Consider the following 19,500-nt stretch of genomic DNA (forward strand, 5'->3'; position numbering starts at 1 on the left):
AAAGAGACAGAACGACGTCCCGAGTTACTTCCCCTTTGGTTCAGAAGCAGCTGAGTCGTGACGATGGCCGCAAGAAGACGTGCTACCGCAAACCCCGTTGAAACAAAATCTGCCAAAGAAGTGACAGAAGATGTCACTGAAACTGACAGTGACATGTCATTTCAAGAGAAAATAGAGTACATAGATCAGGAAATTCGAAAGCTTCATGTCTTCTGTGTCAACTCGGGTTACAGCTCAACTCAGATCGAGAGATTTGTCGATCCTTTCACTCAGTCGATGAAATCAGTGAACAGGGAACGATGGACACGACGAGCGATACGTCTTGCAATCTTCGTGGCTGTTGCTGCTGCTTTGTCCTATATCGACCCAGTCTACAAGCTGATTTGTGTTGTCGGAAAGAAAAGCGCAATCTCCGTAAGTAACATCTGCTGTGTGACCATGATTAACATGTTCAACATGATGACGACGACTATGAATATGAATATGATGATGATGATGATGATGATGATGTTACTGTTTAAAAGCACAACTGTCAGCTGAAACACATTTGGCGTGAGCCTCAGGTCTTTTAAAGCAAAACTGACTGTGTCACACAATGCACTGCAAATTATGAGCACAACTGTCAATTCAAACACATTTGGCGTGAACCTCAGGTCTTTTAAAGCAAAACTGACTGTGTCACACAATGCACTTCGTTCCCATACACACAAAGGAATCTTTACAACATCATGCTGTTATTTTGTCAGATTGCCTTTTTTCCCATTGCAACCATCAAAATTTACTGAGAAGCTGAGACCAGCTTTCTGTCTTAGCATGCTTAATGGCAACTGTCTTATGTCGTTATTGCCACAGGAGTGAATGAGTACCAGTGGTGGAATGAGTGTATCAATAGTGTAAATCTTTCTGTCATTGCCTTTTGTATGAACTTCAACAGTATTGTACTTCAGTACTGGCTAGCGATCAGTTATCACTGCATACCAGTAATCACCAGCACCTGGCTGTAGCGCTCATACAAACAACTTGATTTTAACTCTCATAACCTATCACTTTTGTGATATGTCAACGTGTGAAATAATATGGAAGTACAACTACAAGTCAAGCTGGCTTGATTGGTATGTAATGGTAAATTCCCAGCATCAGAAGCAAACATGGGAGAACAGTCTTTTCAACTATATGTGTTATGGTCCAAATTTCACACAATGATCATAGCATAAACTTAATTAAGGTGATTTTTACTCCCATACTTGAACGTAGACATACAACTGTCATAGCGCTACAATCACTCTGTGTATTATACAGGGCCCCGTTTCACAAAACTCTCGTAAGCCTAAGATCTCGTAAGTTTTCTCGTAGCCATTGTGCCACCTATACTGAAACACAGGAGCTATGGATGCTACGAGAAAAGTTACGAGATCTTTGGCTTACGAGAGTTTTGTGAAACGCGGCCCTGGACTGTAAATGTGCATGATGTGTATTAGAAAAGTTCAAGTTTTAAGACCTTTATTATGTGTCTTGTTTGTTATTTGACATTGAGTAACATGTAGGGTTGACAAATAAGACATACATTGCCATAAGATTATTTGTCTGGTTCTTTTTTTTTCGTTATCATTTTTTCATTTTTTTGTTTAGACAATATATAGAACAAATGTAAACTAGATATATTTGGCAAAATGGTTAAATACTATTTTGTAAATGGTCTTTACCCCCCACTGGAATCTGCCAAATAATAATACACGTCTCATTCATTAAATTTATTGGTAGATAGTTTGTCTGTGTATTGATGGCTATTTTGAGGAAAAGCCTTATCCTGTTGTGGTGCAAACTGTTGGTGTTTATCACATAAGCATGATAAGACATGACATAACAGTATAGTATAAATATTGTAAATAAGGTGAAAGCATTGAAATAAAAGGTCTCTAACATAAGTATGTAGCATCATTCTACCACTGCCTAATGTTGCCATCATACAAAAGTGTGATTTTTAAAAGCTATTTAACTGATGTGACATGACATGACGTGTGATTCCTGTGTTTTTGACACAACGATTTTGTTAAAGACTTCCAAAATACTATCATACGAGTCAAGCTTGATGCAAGTTTTATGAATGACTGTAAGAATTCAGTTCAACAAAATTGATTTGATTAGAAAACAATTATAGTTTTTGACAGTAGTTTCACTATTACAGAGAACTCAGAGGAGACAGTAATCCTGGCTGTTTGAACTGAAATGTGCTGTGGTTGCATTTGGTGGTTTGACATACGCAGTTCCATACTGAGAATGATTAACACAGGTATCATGTCTGTTAACTGATTTGTTTGGACTCACCTTTGTAAGTGATAACTTTTCACTAAATTCACACATCTTGTCAGTAAATAATCTTATGTTCTTCATGCTACAGGTCTTCATTAGATATTTCTTTCAGTTCATGTTAATAAACAGTGAATAAATCAAAAGTGCAGTATATTTTTTGTTCAGTAAACTGAAGTTTATTATGACTGAATTTAACTGTGGAAATATTACTATTCATAAACTAATCATATAAAATGACAATACACCGCAGAACAATAGAATCTTTGCAAACCCATTGCTTTTTTATTTTCACCATGAATATCTAATTTTCATGACGCTCAAAAATAAATATTTAGAGTCAACATAAGTCCCAATTTTCAAAGTCTTTGTAAACACCAGAGTTTTTTTAAGTGTTGAAGCAGTATACAAGTATTTGTTAGCAAATAATATGTTTCCCTGTTTGTAAGGAAATTGAAGTGTTTCCCTAGTAAGTGATTTGTGGTCATGAGGAAGTTATAGAGGGTTAAAGACAGTATATATTTCCTGGTTTTACACTAGTAGTGAGCATCATTGTACATGGATTACATGGATTATGGACTTGTAACAGGTGTTCCGGAGCAAACTTTATCTTAAAGTAAAAGCCTTATATCCCTCTTTGTTGGTTTGTGAGACCAACCGTCAAAAATATACATTTGTATATGAAAAATTTTATTCCAACAAAAAATATATAATATCTTTGATATCTTGCCATGGTTACCGTGTTAACAGGAATAAGAGTTATTCAATGATAAAAAATCTTTCACTTTTGGCTTTGGAATATGATGGGGATGTCTTTCCTTAATTCAAGATTGGAATCAAAATATAATTTTTATAGGTCTTCGTTGTAATTCAACACTCCATTCATATTGTAGGATGTTTTTTGTGCCTCAGTTTCTGCTTTGGCATATGGCTTGGTGAAATACAGGGGCTCTTACTACGGTAATTATATTGTAACAGCATACTCATTAGCTTGACAAGTGTGGTAGTCCACAGAACATGTCAAGTAACATGAATAACACATGATAAAAATATATGTGTCTTTTGAATTGTGTATATTAAGTGCGTGAGGAAATCTAAACTTGTTTCATACAGGGCTTTACCACTGCAGAGATGGCTAGACAGTAGGGAAAATAATGTGGTTCAAGGACTCTGAGACAGACTAGATGCAGATAGAAGGTTGTTTTTCGTAGCCCACTGGGTAGAGAACCCGCCAACATCTAGTTTGATTCCTAATGAATATGGCTATACTTGTTGATAACATCAGTGACACTGACAGTGTTCCTGAACGTAGGGTGAAACTTCATGATCTGAAGTTGTCATCTGTATAGAACTAGCAGATGCGTTCTTTCAATCTGAACTGTACTGAGCATTTTCTCACAATCTTTTGACCATGGCAGTAACTTAATTTCAGTGCTACTGGAACTAAGGCCATTAATGAGTCTAACAGAATTTACTGCTTCAGTGTTGTTCATCTGTCAGATTTGATCACTCTTCATTACAGCTGTGCTCAAAATGGGGGCTATCAAGGGGTGTATGCTAGGTTTATGATGTCAAAAATGCAAGAAGTGAAAATTTTCATCTGGGCTAGAGGTGAAATTGTCTAGAGTAATGATGGACAAATTAACCTTTGAGACTTTTTAAGAAAAAATGATAGGCATGGTATGCATGATACCAGCTGATTTGTTAGAAACAAAGCTAGTAATGGAGCCCATTTTCCTAAGATATGGAGAATCCTTGGTTTTCAGGTGTCAATGACATAAGCCTTCAAGGCAGTTTGAGCTTTTATGCTATATTATCAGATTATATAGTCATAGGTTGTTTATGTGTTACATGTTTTTGGAAGGTAGTGTATAAATCAAAGATGGGTTGCATCACACAGACATTAAAATAATCTGATGATGGCTTGTAAGTAGGTAAAATTGTTTAATTAGTTTTTAGATACATTAGTAGCATGTTTTAATTTTGTTCATGTGATAACCAAGATAGTTAGGTTTTTCATGCATTTGAAAACCCATACCAAGCTGCTACATAGTACACCATGAACATACTGAATGCCTAGGACATGTGTGGTAATGCTTGTTGAATGTTTGAGAATGCAGTGATATGCATGACTGAACATGTATTGCCATGAACTAAAAGATTAGTTCTTAAGAATAAACATATTACTAGAAACACTAAAGAATATGACTTGAAATCAGTGTTAATCACTTAATGTTGAATTTAGTCATTTGGTTACATGTATATTTCAACTTAAATCAAAGTATTGAATTATGAACTTACAAACCATTGTTACCACACACTAACTTCCAAGTTGACAGTTCAGTTGGCTACCCCTTGTTTTGACCCTCATTCAGGCTGTGCCAATTACATGCTTGAGTGACCTTCTGGAGATGATACAGATCAATAATGGATGCAACGGCTTGTCCTTTCACTGAAAACAAAATCAATAATGATGATAATAAGTTGTTTAATATTCATGGATCCAATTTATCTGGTTGCAGGTCATTTCTCCTATATAGCAACTCAACAATTATTGTTCGTGTTACACATATCAGTGTATTTTGACATGTGGGAATGGTATGACAGATTTTGTTGGTAATTATATTGACAGAAATAGACTCAGTGCCAAAGTAGAACAAACTTGAATTTGAACAGATGTTCACGTGACGTGGGAATATTGCAACATACAGAGCAATCATTAGTATATCTATTTATTTAACATTAAGATTAAAAATTATGTACCGGCTAGCTACCAGTTATCTCCATGTACCAGTTATTGCCACCTCCTTTTAATTTTTATAATGCATGCACAGATCTGATCTGGTCAGTTTTGTTGTTTTTCCATGTGGCATTTTCAGAAAGATCTTGAATATCCCAAAATATTTCCATGGTAAGTAAACAAATATTCAAATCAATAGAAAAATAGTTGTTTTTCTCTAAAATTGTAATAGCAGCATCGGGAGGATGTCACATGAGACATATAGTAGATGTGTAACTTTCATAAAAAATCCTAAAACAGTTAGACCGATATGTAAACTTGTGTGTTTAATTACAAATCTACGATCCTTGATGGTTTTGCATATAATTTCACATAAAAGATAATTACACTCACAGCACTATTTGAACATTTCTACGTTGTTGTCTCTGAGGGAGACAGTCGGTTGAATTAGCGCACAGTTTGTTCAGTAGCATGGTGAAAACTGATATAATCTGATGTGATTTACATGGTGGTTTTCTTTCACTAAGTCATATTCATAAATAACATTTCATATCATCCATTCAGTATGATTTGACAGTTAGAAACAATTCAGTTAGGTGCATTAGACATCAGCAAAATCAGCTCGTATCAGCATTCGTCAACATTCTCAATCAGATTATGTTTTGCTCTTTAAAGTTTCATTTTTTAAATGAAATACCATTTCAATTTTCAAATTCAGACACCAATTCAAGAAGACGTGCCAAGGTTCAGACTACCATTGTATTATACTAGGTACCCGGTTTTACAGATAGGTGGACAGGGGCAATTTTGAACAAACCTACTAGCCCATGGTGAACAATATGTGCTTCTTTCTGGGATTGGACTGAAGTCCTAGAAACTCTCAGAAGTCAAGCTGCCAAACACATACTTCCATTAAAAGACAACAGTGCTTGACTTCCAACTTATTGTGACCTGAGCTCCATGCATGGGACCACACACTGTCTCAATTTTCTTTTCGCTAACATTGTTTCTACTTTCAAGCAACCACAGAATTAAACAGTTATTTAAAAAACAATTGAAAACAGTAATGACATAATTGAAATAAATGTATAGAAGTAACTTCTGTACTAAGGGAGTCTGGTAATTTAGGATGATCCTGCTTATGCTTACTTCGATGTTGATTGCTTTTCACCATGTCGTCCAGTCTAGATCAGTCTATCCAGTCTAGATCAAAGTAACCCTACTTCAACCATTATGGTATTAGGTAAACAACAATAGACGATGGTACAATGCATATGGTTGTGTATCAGTCACAACAGATTTAATATGGAAAGTGGAAGGAGTGCATGCTGCCTAAATTCATTTTCTTGCAAGAATAGTTTTGCTCATGTAAGAAATTGCTAATGATGACAAATATCAGCCTTCATGTGTAATATGTGTAATATTTTCACTTTCACTACCTTACAGAGGTGGTATTTCACTAAAATGTTTAAAGAACTTGAACCTGTTTAACCTGTTGTAAGCTATCATTTTAGGATCAGTAGATGGTTCAGCTCATCCTCATCACACAAAGTTTATTATTAACTAAGGTGAGCTTCTGTACCTAAACCTGTGCCACACTGGCTTAAACAGATGGTGACTGGACAGAATTTCAGCATTTCAAGTAACCTATTTCCATTCTCGGTAAAACATATTCTTTGACAAGTGTTGTAGGCTCAGTATCGACTTATTGCTTTGGCATGAATTTTTATTTTATTCATACCACTTAAAATAACATAGGGTCGGCACCAGAAATTAAGGGTTGGCTGGGTAATCCAAACCATGTTTGTTCTTCTCCGCCTCAATCAGTGTTGAGTGATTCAGTTGACAAAAACAACTTTTTATCCCTGTATTTATAGTACTTTTGGGACAAACAGAAGCCTAAGGTCACTGTTTTCAAACAATCTGTATCATTATTAACCTTGCAGATGCCATTGTGTCCAGGAGATAGGTGTGACATATGTATGTATATATACAAAGTATATCCTGTGTTTAACATTTTATAGAGTGGTTTGTTACAACATTCATCATGTTTGTTTCTTGGTATTGATTGTCATCACTAGTTTGTTTGAGTATTATGGTGGGATTCAGGTGGCAAATACATATTGGGAGTATGTACAGTTTATGAGGTATTATTTCTTATTGTAGCAAACACATGTGGTAGAGTCCAGAAAAGAGAGTTTATGTCAATTTTCAGTTGATTTTAGATGTAACTGAATTTGCTGCTAGTGGACCTCTATGTTAGTGTTCCAGTTTTACAGTTTTGCTGAATTTGAGCTTTATATACCTTTTGTCTGTGCCACAGCAGCCATATTTGAAAATATGTATATGGTCATTTGGTTCGTAGAATTTGCTTCAACTGTACTGTAAAGCTCTTAAATCTTCCAATAAGTGAAGGGGTGTTGGGGTAGCCTAGCAGTTTAAACTCTGACTCATTACGCCGAGGAGCTGGTTTCAATTCCCCACATGGGTACAATGTGATACGCCCATTTCTGGTGTCCCTGCCTTGATGTTGCTTGAATACTGCTAAGATAAAACCATGCTCACTCACTCACTTTGGGAAGTTTTTCCCAAATAAATTGGCACTATATTTTGTTCAGGTCATTGAGTGATTGATCTAGTGTTTAATGTCGGAATAGCATTTTTTTCAGCTATATAGTGACAAGTCAGATTGTTATAATTTTTGTAACCAATGTTGCTAATTGATATCTTTGATAGACATTCTAGAAGTTGAGTAGATGAAGAATGAGGACCATGATTTATGGATATACAACTTCTTTTCTTCAGTGAGAAGTGCTGTGCATTTTGGTTTTTTCATTAGGAAATAAGTTACAGTTTGGCTCCTGTTGGAACCATACTGTACTAGAACTATATAAAACCTTCTTTGAGCAATCTTGCAGACACGCTGATGAAACCCAGTTTTCCACCCTGGCATCATAGAATGTACAATCTGTATAAATACATCACAGCTGTAAACCTCACGTTTCAGTTTCTCCATGCAGTAAATTATATAGACATGCCAGTGAGTATAACAATAGATATACAATGGATATTGATCTGTGAGTCAAGTAACTTAGCATTGCCATTATGCCAACTGTGTATGGTATTGATATGCAGAAAAACTGCTTTCAGCTGTCCAGCACTTGGTCATGTCTCCCCTCTAGTGTTAGTTTGTCATGCTGAAGACCAGGGTTTGATTCCCACATGAAGTCCATTTCTTGTGTATGACAGCAAATTATGCTGTTCTGGTTTCTCCTGATTATGTTTCTCTGCACATAGCTTTCCTTTCACATAGCTTCCTTAAAGTGGTAAATGTCTGAGTTTTGTTTCACTTGCGTCTTTCCTGCCATATTTAGCTGAGGTGCTGTGTTTAAGATGGAATACTGCTCAAACTGGTATTGAACTCAACCCACTCACTCAGTGTTAAGTATGGAACTGAACTTTCTGTGATCATGAAGAAAATACAATTTTCAGGATTATCAAGAATGTTTAAATGAAAGGCAAATAGCAGTTTAAGACATACATGTCAGATATGTAAAACAGATACATTGAATAACAACAACAAATCATTGCACCTTGCTGTATGTTTTGTCAGTACAAATTACAGTGTGTAATAATACTTCCAAGAATGAGAAAAATAGCTGAATATTGAAGAATGTTCATCTATTTATGGAATACATCTGTCAGGTGAGGTTTGTGAGAGCTGAATACAAACAAGGATAAAAGATACAAGTATGAACACAAATATCAATGTTAAGTAAGCTAAAATCAATAACACAAACTATTATAGTCCCCATTGTTGCTGTAGATCTAATTTGATAAATTTGTTCATTGAATAATAGTGACATTTGTTGCAATATTACAATAAATTTAGGGTCAAAGTATATTAGCACATGTTCATGTACCTGAATTCTGTAAAAGGACATAAGAGACACCTGAAATATTGCTGAGTGTGGCTTTAAACAACCAACCAACTGTAAATTTTATTTTTCGTCTGTTCATAATGCTAGTATTCGTTTTTCATAGAGTGGGATGCACAATGTGCTTGTTGTGCATTATATTGAAGAAACAGGGTACCGATCACAATGTCTAAAGGGACATTAAATCACTCACTCATTGTCTTGCAGGTTCTGCCAGTATGGGACTGGACCCAAATCTACCACTCATCCTGTCTTGTGGAGAACCCTTATTATTCTGGGGGGCAGCTCACGACAGAGGACTGTGAAGTAAGGATTGCTTCGTAGAGCTAATATAATATGAAACATTATTCATTTCATAAACCATGGAATTTCCATGGAAGACCTGTACCCAGTATGCCATGCTTGGGAAACTGGACCGCCTGATTCAGACTTGATTATTGACATATGACATATTGGATATATGTTTTGAAAAATCAAGTATCAAATGCTCAATTTGGAAAATATTTCCTGAAGAATGCTTGACCTCCTAACAATTTTTTGTCAGTATATATACACAAAGGATCTAATGACATACAAATATGGGTAGTAAACACGTGATATCGAATGGATGCATTTTGTTCTTGAATTGGCAGTTGTGCGAGAGTCTGACTGGCATTGAACGAGTGCCGAGTTTGAGTCAGAATGACATACTGGACATGTACTTGAAGAGGGACCTCCCAGTCATTGTGGAAGATGGGACCAAGGGGTGGTTTCCCCCTGACGAATACAGTATCGCCAAGTTAGCCCAGGTGAGTTGTCACCACCAACCAAGGATACTCTGCACAGTTCTTTGCATTGAATGCGTACTGTATTATCAAAGGAAATAAATGACTTGTTCTCTGCTTGTGGGAAAAAATTAAGCTGACTGGGCAGAGTGTTTGGAATTTCTTGTTCTGAATAATACCAATAAGGCCACTTATATACGGCTTAACTCCTTTCCTCATGGGCATACTCTAAGCAGATACAACATAAAGGACTTTATTACGCTAGAAAGTTGTTTGTCATATAACTTATCCCATCAGGTACCCATTTACTGCTGTAATTGGTTTTATCTGCTTGCTCCTTGTGCATGTTTGTTTTCTTGTGTATTGAGGAATAGGTAATATTTTGGGGAGTATTTTGTGAAGATTGAACTCACAATTGCTTCAACATATCTAAAAACATTTCTTTGTCAAAAACAATTTTTTTTATTGGTGTATGCTATGTTGTACACAGGCATACCAATTGAGCCAGGTGTTGAGGGAACACAGTAGCTGCAGCTTCAACAGTAATCTTCGTCATCAGTACAAGGAGCACCGCAAACTCCTCAACAAGGCAGCCAAAGGGGAGATAACCAACTACTTTGCTCACTGGTAGGTGGAGTCTGTTGTCTCAGTTTAGAATGAGTGAATATGGAGTAAACCACTTCGGTAATATTCCATCAATATCATGGCAGGGGATACCAGAAATGGGACTTACACATTGTACCCATGTGTAGAACAGAACACAGGCCTTGCATCTGAGCTCATTTCAGTTTAGAACTTTATGCTTGTGCTAAATATTTTTGATGGTGGTTACGTTTCTTTTGCTACCATCTTGAACTGCTTTGAGTAAGAGATGCTTTTGACAACATATTTTGTTGCTGTTTGAATTGAAGTGGCCAACACAGAACCAGAAAATGGAGACAAGAATAAAACAGATAATGATAATGTTAGAGAATCTATTATTCAAGCTGTGACTTATATAAAGACACTGATCCAGATGGCAAATAAGATATGTATCTGTTCCCATCCCTTTCTCTACCAGACCAATGAAGGTGGGGGTTAGAATTGGTCCTCAGCAATCCATGCTTATCGAGTGAGGCAACGAACATGATCAGGTGATCGTGCAGACTTGGTTAACACATGTAATTGTATCCCAGTTGCATTGATTGATGCTGATATTGTTGACTGTCTGATCCAGATTCTGATTTACAACCCCCCTCATGAATCTTGAATAACAAGAAGCAAACAAACAATCAATCAAACTTTCTTTACCAGCAGCCAAGGTACTTTTTACAAATACCTTTTAGTCGGCTGAACCTAGTGACATTCTCTATTAATATAATGTTTGGTTTCCAAGAGTTCACTTTGATGATTGGCTCAAACCCCAGATAACAAAGACCTTTTTCTGTGTCCCTGCTTGTGTGTGTAAACGAGGTGTGACTGTATATCCAACAGAGCCAATGCAGTAGTCTAGGTCATTGTAGTTGGTAAAATGAAGACAATCTCTGGGTTCCATCTTGTCACATTTTATTACCATACTTTAACACCTGTGTTTAAATACAATATATTTATTTCAGAGACTTCATGTGGGATATGAGCAGTGGGGTAGCCTAGTGGTTAAAGTGTTCACTTATCATGCCGAAGACCCAGGTTTGATTCTCCACATAGGAACACGGTGTGCAGCCCAATTTTAGTGTCCCCTGCCATGATAATGCTGGAATATTGCTAAAAATGGTGAAAAACCAAACTCACTCATGATGGTCAGTTTCTGTGGGTTTGTGGTCAAGACATGCATGTCTAGGGTCATGTAGCCTAGTGGTTAAAGTATTTGCTCATCCCGGGCTCGATTCCCCACAAGTGTGCAGTGTGTGAAAGCCATTCTTGGTATCCCCATCATGATATTGCTGGAATATTGTTAAAATTGGTGTAAATGCCACCTGAGTGCCTCAATGGACTAAAGGACCTGTTTTAGTTTTACTTTAATTTTATGTTTTTCTCAACTGCCTGAACGAATAAGGATATGTTTCAGGGAGAACTGTTTTGCGGATGCTGCCAAGGCATTCCGATATCTCTACAAGAGGCCATACTTCCTGCCTCCAACAGTAGAGATTGGCATCAACAACTTTGTCTTCATAGCTTCCAATTACACAGGGAAGGTCCCCAAGAAAGTAAGTTATTGACAACCAAGTGATGATATATCATAATTGTTCCTCAAACATTGATTTACTTGGTTTAGTTTTACAATATAGATATAGCACATAAGCATGAAATAGAAAAGAATTTTCAAACCTGAAATGGGCAGTGTGACTTGTCATGCTGAAGACTCAAGTTCATTTCCCTTCAGTGTGTGTCAGTGAAGCATATTTCTGGTGTGTGTCACCATGCTACTGCTGGAATATTGCTAAAACCAACATAAAACTATACTCACTCACTCACTCACTCACTCACTCACTCACTCACTCACTCACTCACTCACTCACTCACTCACTCACTCACTCACTCACTCACTCACTCACTCACTCACTCAAACCTGCAATGTTAAACATTTTTATGCAGCAGGTTATACTGACCTCTCATCTCATCAAATCAATAATAGCCAATCCTTAATACAGGCTGGTTGCTTCATCCCACAAGTTTTCTAAAAGTCACCATATGGATGCTGATATATAGTGGTCCACTGGCTACATTGACTTTGATGAGCTTTTCCCAGAGTGGTTTGGTGTCATCTACCCTGTGTGACTGGTTTGTCTGCTGGCTGCCCATATATAGATGTTGTAAAACTAAGGGGCGCTTCTTGTCAAGTTTCTCTGAATACCGTGACATTGTCAGATGATGAGTTTGGTAATCGACCAATATTTGACCAATATTAAATGTAGTTTCTTACTTATCTTCCTGATCATCATGATCATGCCCAGGTCCTTGACACGGACTGAAAGTAGTTCTGACATTTAAATGTTATTTCACTTGACTGAGATGTCAAGTTTTTCATATTAATACAGTATTGTCCATTCATTCCTCCCTCTCCAGAATATTCTTCGAATCAATTACACGCTGCTGTTGTTTTCCAGATAGATATGGCGCAATCAATGGTGGTGCTGGCGCAGGTGAAAGGGACAATGCAGGTGACTGTGCATCCACGGGAACCCTGCAATACTGTCTGCGAGAGCATGAAAGAGACGTTATTTGAGGGAGAGATATGTAAGTAGTTTTAATCATCATGGCAAGTGTGAAGGGGTTGTGATTTGGCCTTTGCCATGCAAGTACACTTTTGTCTTGGGTGAAAGCCTCTATTTCCTTGATTATCATCCGTGTCTGTACATGTGTTTTTCACCAGAGTGATACATATTGGCAGCTTCCTCATTCCCCCATTTTGGTTTTTCTGGTCACCTGTCTGCTGGTTATAGAAGGTGAGGAGGGGGATTTGGAGGTCACACTTGGATAATATCCAGTCATCCTACCTGAGCATGGATTGGTGCTCACTTTATTGATCACTGGATTGTCCATGCTAAAGTATTTACAGGCAGCCATTTTATAGCTGAGCTCTGCTTAGAGGGTGTTCATGGTTGATTGGTTTGTTGTTTAATGCCACACTTATTCAAGTTATATGGCAGTGGTCTGTAAATAATTGAATCTGGACTAGACAATCCAGTGATCAACATCCTGAGCATTGATCTGCACAAATGGATATGATGATTTATCTGACACACATAAATGTCGTTTTCTGATTGGCTGAGCACTCTTTTGTTGTCACTGTGCCCAGCTTATAAATGTGGCACATTGCAGCATACCCTGCTGCCAATGGCAACTCATTTGATACTCTCTGGTAGTTACATTTTTATCTCGTATAACATTAAATGATGCATGATGCATGGAAATTACTGATGATTTGTGAATGAAAATCACTGAAAGGGAGATAACTCTAAATCTGTTTTTCTTGTGTCATTCGCAAAATCCAGCAATGGCTACAAAAACATTTGACTCTCCTTCCAATAAATACATTCTGACAAAACGTTCAAATGTAGTCTCTGTGAATATTAAGAAGGGGAATTACATCCCAGCAACTATACTAGGACAGTACTTGTGGGAAAAAACAGCAAGATGCAATATTTGAATCGTTTGATTCACACAGGTTTGCTGAAGAGTATGATGCGATACCCATACTTCAAACAGTTCACAATTAACATTGAGGTGTTTGGTAAGACAAATATGTTGTTCACTGGTCCCTTGGGGAACATAAATAAACATCAAGGGTACTGCAACCCATGCCCCCCCTCATGGCCAATGAACAATGTCAACCAAGTCAGTGTTCATGACCACCTGATCCCATTAGTTGCCTTTTATCACTAGCATGGGTTACTGAAGACCAAGTCTAGCCCAGATCTTAAAGGGGAATGATGTTCATAAGTGAACAAAGATTTCCTGTGACATTAACTTGACACATTATAATGTAACTTAATTAATGTTAAAAAATTATGTGAACACATGTTCACCTCTGTGAAGGGGAATATAGGTGAAATATTGGAATTTGCATGTAATTAATTACTATTGTGACAGCTGTGCTCATGATCATAATGATGTAAAACTGATGTTTTATGTTTCAGTTGTGGTAACAGACATGCTGTGGTCATTAGAATACATTCCACATGCTGAAGATGAGAGCATTACAATCGGCCTTGGAGGCTCGTTTGACTAGACCTCTGTATCTGAACCTCCTTGATCTTCCAGCCAGTATGGCGTGTTAATGTCATTGCTGACTGTTGTTCAGTGCTGTAATGTTGAATATCACAATAAGCTACAATGTATCCTAGTTACAGGGTATTCATTAAAAATATGGCCTGTTTGGATATTGTGTAACCAGAAAAGTCAGATAATTAGAAAAAAATGGATGAGTACCAGTAGACACATAATTGTGTTATTATTGGTGTCTAAAAAGATCAATAATCTGAGATGTTACAGATGGGAGCAAATATTAACAGTTATTGATATGAAAGTGTCATCAATAATATCCTAAATGAAATATCCTTTTTATTTATCAAAACAGTTGTGTTGGAGACAGAATGTTATCTGCAGGTCAAGGTTTACAGATTAATAGAATACTTATTTCAAGTCACTGAGAGGCAGTGGGGTGGCCTAGTGGTTACAGCATTAGATTGCCATGCTGAAGACCTGGGTTTGATCCTACACAGGTACAATATGTCAAGCCCATTTCCAGTGGCCACTGCCATGATATTGCTGGAATATTGCTAAAAGTGATGTAAAACTTAACTCATCCACTCACTCACTCACTCACTGATGATAGGTGACGCATTCATGCATGGATTACTAATTAACATTTAACATGAGGTAGTGTGTGTTTTATTATAACTTCATTTGTCATAAGTTTTGAGCAGATATTACTGAAGACTCTGCTTTCATATTGATAAGTGTTAATATTTCTTAACATCAATGATATTTCAAATTATGGGTTATTACTTGGCCTCTCTTCCGCACGTTCTATGTAAAATCACATGCATATGTTACACTTTATGTCATACATGCCTTTGTGATCACCTCCAACATTCCATTTCATTTTTGTGCATTTTGTTTTGTTCAGGCTATGATTTCTAGTATTTTTTTAAAGGGCATTTAGCAGTATCGTTTTGTTCAAGGTGTACTCAATTTTATGATTTGTTACTTTATTGGGTTTTTTTTTTTCAAATGTGCTGAAGTTAAAGTTTTCCTACATGAGACGTAATGATTCAGTTATTAGTTCTGATACAACAAAAGTCTAGGGGTTAGCTAAAGTAAACCATTTACAGATTCTGAGGGAGTGCGTACCATTTTCTGAATCACACTTTGTTGATACAGGAAAAAATACATTTAACTAATTTATCTGGTGGCATGATTCCAGGAAGAATAACAATCAATGGACTGAGTTTGAGGTAATAAACTCAATGCACACTGAATGCAGCTTCACAAACTGCAAACAAGCCTCAGTCCCCATAATGTTTGTATTACCTGCCTCAGTTTCCGTGGGGACATTAAGTCAGGGGGCTTGAATTGTTGTGGATAAACTGTGTTTACTTCCATTAAGACTATGGTGGGGTTCAATCAATACTTTATTAGAATTTGGTCATGTTTGTTATGAGTGTTGCTAAATCTGTTTATAGTGTGGACCTGTTCCATAGCCCAGACAATTCTGCAAATTTGTTTGTTAGTCCTGAACATGGTGAAGCGGAATTTGTCATGCTTGTGTTTAGTGAACTGTTTATGTCTGTGTACCATTGTACAATTTCTATTTGCAACATGTGTCAATATCTTCATAGGTGCTATTTATTTCAAGGTAGTTTTATGCACTGAGATTGTGTTTCTTTTACAGCTGTTATTTATGTGTTGCGACAAGGGATTATCATGACAGTTTACTTTAGAGGATGGTTTTATTGATCACCTAGTTCACATTTCCTTTCATACATTAGGCAGGAATCATGGCTTACATAAATATTCATTGTTTTGCAAGAACATTGTGTTGATTTGAAATTTTGTCAATCTTTTTTTTTTTCAAAGTGGTTATTTTGCACATAATAATACAACTTACTCTGCTTTCATTCTCTGGAATGTGTCAAGACAGGTGAAATGTATCATTGTCAGTGGGTATCAATAAAGAATTTTTATTTAGTTTAGAACCAATAAGATGTCTGTGTGATACATAACAGTAGTAGGTCAAGGTGGCCCAGTCTTGAAAGAAACTGAAAACAGGAAGCAGTCTGTGAAGTACAGTCCCTGCTTTCCAGTCTAAAATGTATACAGCTGTTCTACTTATAAGGCACCCTTTTGTGATTTATTCCTGATTTTGATATATAATTAATTCATTTATTGATGTCACAAAATGATATCTCGATGCTACAATTTTAAATCTTAGATATCATAAATTGAGTTACTGGATATCACAATGTTGTTTACAAGTAATAGGGCATGACATAGAGGGGGAATTCCATGTTGTTTTTTCCCAAACTGAACTGATTACATATATTGCACATTGTGATTTTCATCTGTGCAGATTACCTCATTAATACAGCAAGACTGGTTGAGGTGAGAAATGAGAAAACACTCAAAACATGCACATGGCTCGATAAAAAAAACAACCCAAAACGCAATTAGCATACACAAATATTTCCATGTGTGGGTATGTAACATATATTTAGTGAAATTGTCGTAGAGTTCCCATCAGTCAGTCAGAATGTGGATACCAGTGTTTCAATCACAAATGGAGCGTTAAAGCTTGTGTGAAAATCCGACACAGCAGATATGTTACATCAGGGAGACTAACAGCGGGGGTGGTCACTCCTCGAAAAGCCCTTAACGTATGTTGGGGCTCGTCATATGACCAGTATAGCCAATATGGCGGCAGCAGCATTTTAAGATTGAGCCCAGTTTGTTTTCAACAGCTGATTACATTTGCTGAGTGTTATGACAACTGAAAACCTACATGTAGGAGACGAGTTACAAGTGCTGTCACAATCATTTAAGTCAAATAATTGTTATTTGTGTAAGTATACGTACAGGAGATTACTTCTGTAACTTCTTACATTCTTGTTGATCTTAGTATTTGACAAACTATATGTTTATTTACATCTTAAACTCTCTGTTTTTGAGTTGTGGGCCATTCCCCACATGGAATAAGATGAATTAATTACTAAGTAAACAAATGAAATGACTCAAAGAAGCGGTGGGAGGGGTTGGTGAAAAGAAGGGCAGCTTATGTTAACACACGTGTTCAAGTGAGAGTTTTGCGTTCTTTGTTCTTTTTCTTTCCTTCTTTCAGTCATTCGCATATAATTCTTGCTCTCATTCATTCATTGTTAAATTCCGACTGATACAATAAACTGGCTTAAGTTCTGTTAAACACAGCTGAAGTTGCCCTTGGACTGAACCAAGTCACTGTGTGTATGAGTTTAGTTTTACGCCTCACTCACCAATATTCCAACTATATGGCGGCGGTCTGTAAATAATGAAGTCTGGACCAGACAATCCAGTGATCAACAACATGAGGATCGATCTGCGCAATTGGGAACCGATGACATGTGTCAACCAAGTCAGCGAGTCTGGCCACCCGATCCCTTAGTCGCCTCTTACGACAAGCATAGTTGCCTTTTATGGCAAGTATGGGTCACTGAGGACCTATTCTACGCCGGGACCTTCAAGGTTCTCCAAGTCGCTGTGTGCATTCAGGGAGCCTATATAGGGATGATGTAGATTATCCCTGGTGCGTTGGACCACGACGATCCCTGTTGCAGATAATCCCTGGTTGCATGTCTCATGAACACCCTCGTTTACTAATGATATTTATTGTATCTATACAACAGCCTTGAGATATCATCACCACAACCACACCACACCCCAGTCTCTTCGGCTGTGTTTCTGTCAGGTATTTGTAAGGCCTACATTTAGAATACAACACCACACACTTTAAGAACACATCATTATACTCTGTTATGTAATTGTATTTGATTAGGGTAAGGGTAGACTATCCCTGGTTAACCTAACCCTAACGTCCTCATGAGAAGTTATGGTGATGTATTCTAAAGATGCTACTTTTACAGATTCGGAAAGAAAACACTCCTTTGTATCATATCCATCAGTGTTAAGGTATTGCGGTGACGTACCCGAAAAAGGTATCTTAATCGGGAACAACGGGGGAATATAAACTGTACTCATGTTAGCTGAAGCGTTGGGCAAAATTGGTAGCAAGATCGGAAGAGGATGTCTAAAAATAGCCAGAAACGACCAAAACGGAAACATAGTTTATCAAGCGAACACAAAGATATAAAGGTAATCCTTTCAAACAAGGACCCCCACCCAATCCCTCCAACAAAGGAACCCCACTTACTCGTCATACACACACAACTGCACATGCCTTTCGCGCACAATGGATGGACCATGAAACTGTCCTCGCCCTAGTATCCCATGTAGTCATTGCATGTCGTCGTCACTTTGAGGTCAGGGTAATGCAGATAGGAAGTAGGAGAGCTAAGAAAGAATAGCTTACGATAAAAATACCAAACCTAAGATTTAACAATATCAGGCCAAGCATTAACAAAAGAACTGTTTTTATTTACTGAAACAGAAACACTTGCAAATGGCAGTCAGTGTCCTCACCAATGGTACTGAAGTCAAACTGCATTGGTCAAGCATTGGTCTACCTACTATATACACCGATATCTGCTTTTTTATAAAAGCCTTGAATATGCAGTCTGTTGAACATACATTGTATTACCATAAAATGAAACGAGGCAGTGGTCAAAGGAATGAAGAGCGAAGTTACGAATCTGTTAAAACAAGGGACGTTGGCAGTAACAACTCTAATGCTATTACCGGCCACGCCAACGTTTTTACACTGATACAGTATAGAACATAAGGTCACACATTCAGTGATGCTTTCAAAATATAATCATATAATCTAAAGACCGCACTGGTGGAAAATTGAATAGTGCCATTTGTACTAGGGAGAAATGCCAACGGATAGAATCTGGGTGTATAGCGGTGAAGCCATTTGTTGTGACATTTATCTAATGATTCCAAAAGCTACTGGATAAAAGGACTGAACTGCCAGCACTATGAACAATACACACGAGGAAGAGCACGTTGTTGTGGTGGTCATGGTTTCCTAAATATACAGTTAACATATCCAAATGGAAACATGTATCTTGTGGAGTGGAGAAATATACACTGAAATAAAATGTCATCTCATGCCCTG

The 19,500-nt window shown here is 37.2% G+C and overlaps 1 protein-coding gene across 1 annotated transcript; it reads left to right on the forward strand.

Annotated features, from left to right (window-relative positions):
• The first annotated feature begins 11 nt into the window (after positions 1-11).
• Positions 12-16,433, forward strand: LOC137293792 (uncharacterized). The gene is made up of 7 exons (XM_067824529.1): positions 12-414; positions 9,193-9,291; positions 9,618-9,773; positions 10,240-10,376; positions 11,797-11,935; positions 12,836-12,965; positions 14,369-16,433. The coding sequence occupies exons 1-7, from the start codon at positions 64-66 to the stop codon at positions 14,458-14,460; spliced, it is 1,104 nt and encodes a 367-aa protein (XP_067680630.1). The 5' UTR covers positions 12-63; the 3' UTR covers positions 14,461-16,433.
• Positions 16,434-19,500: the final 3,067 nt, after the last annotated feature.

This window comes from Haliotis asinina, chromosome 8 (genome assembly GCF_037392515.1).
Source record: "Haliotis asinina isolate JCU_RB_2024 chromosome 8, JCU_Hal_asi_v2, whole genome shotgun sequence".
NCBI classification, from domain to species: Eukaryota; Metazoa; Mollusca; class Gastropoda; order Lepetellida; family Haliotidae; genus Haliotis; species Haliotis asinina.

What these genes read in the sequence shown, in the direction of transcription:
- LOC137293792 (XM_067824529.1), top strand. Translation starts at nt 64, where the DNA reads ATGGCCGCAAGAAGACGTGCTACCGCAAACCCCGTTGAAACAAAATCT. An exon ending in TCACGACAGAGGACTGTGAA is followed by an intron (nt 9,292 to 9,617) that starts GTAAGGATTGCT and finishes TTGAATTGGCAG; the next exon opens with TTGTGCGAGAGTCTGACTGG. An exon ending in GTATCGCCAAGTTAGCCCAG is followed by an intron (nt 9,774 to 10,239) that starts GTGAGTTGTCAC and finishes TGTTGTACACAG; the next exon opens with GCATACCAATTGAGCCAGGT.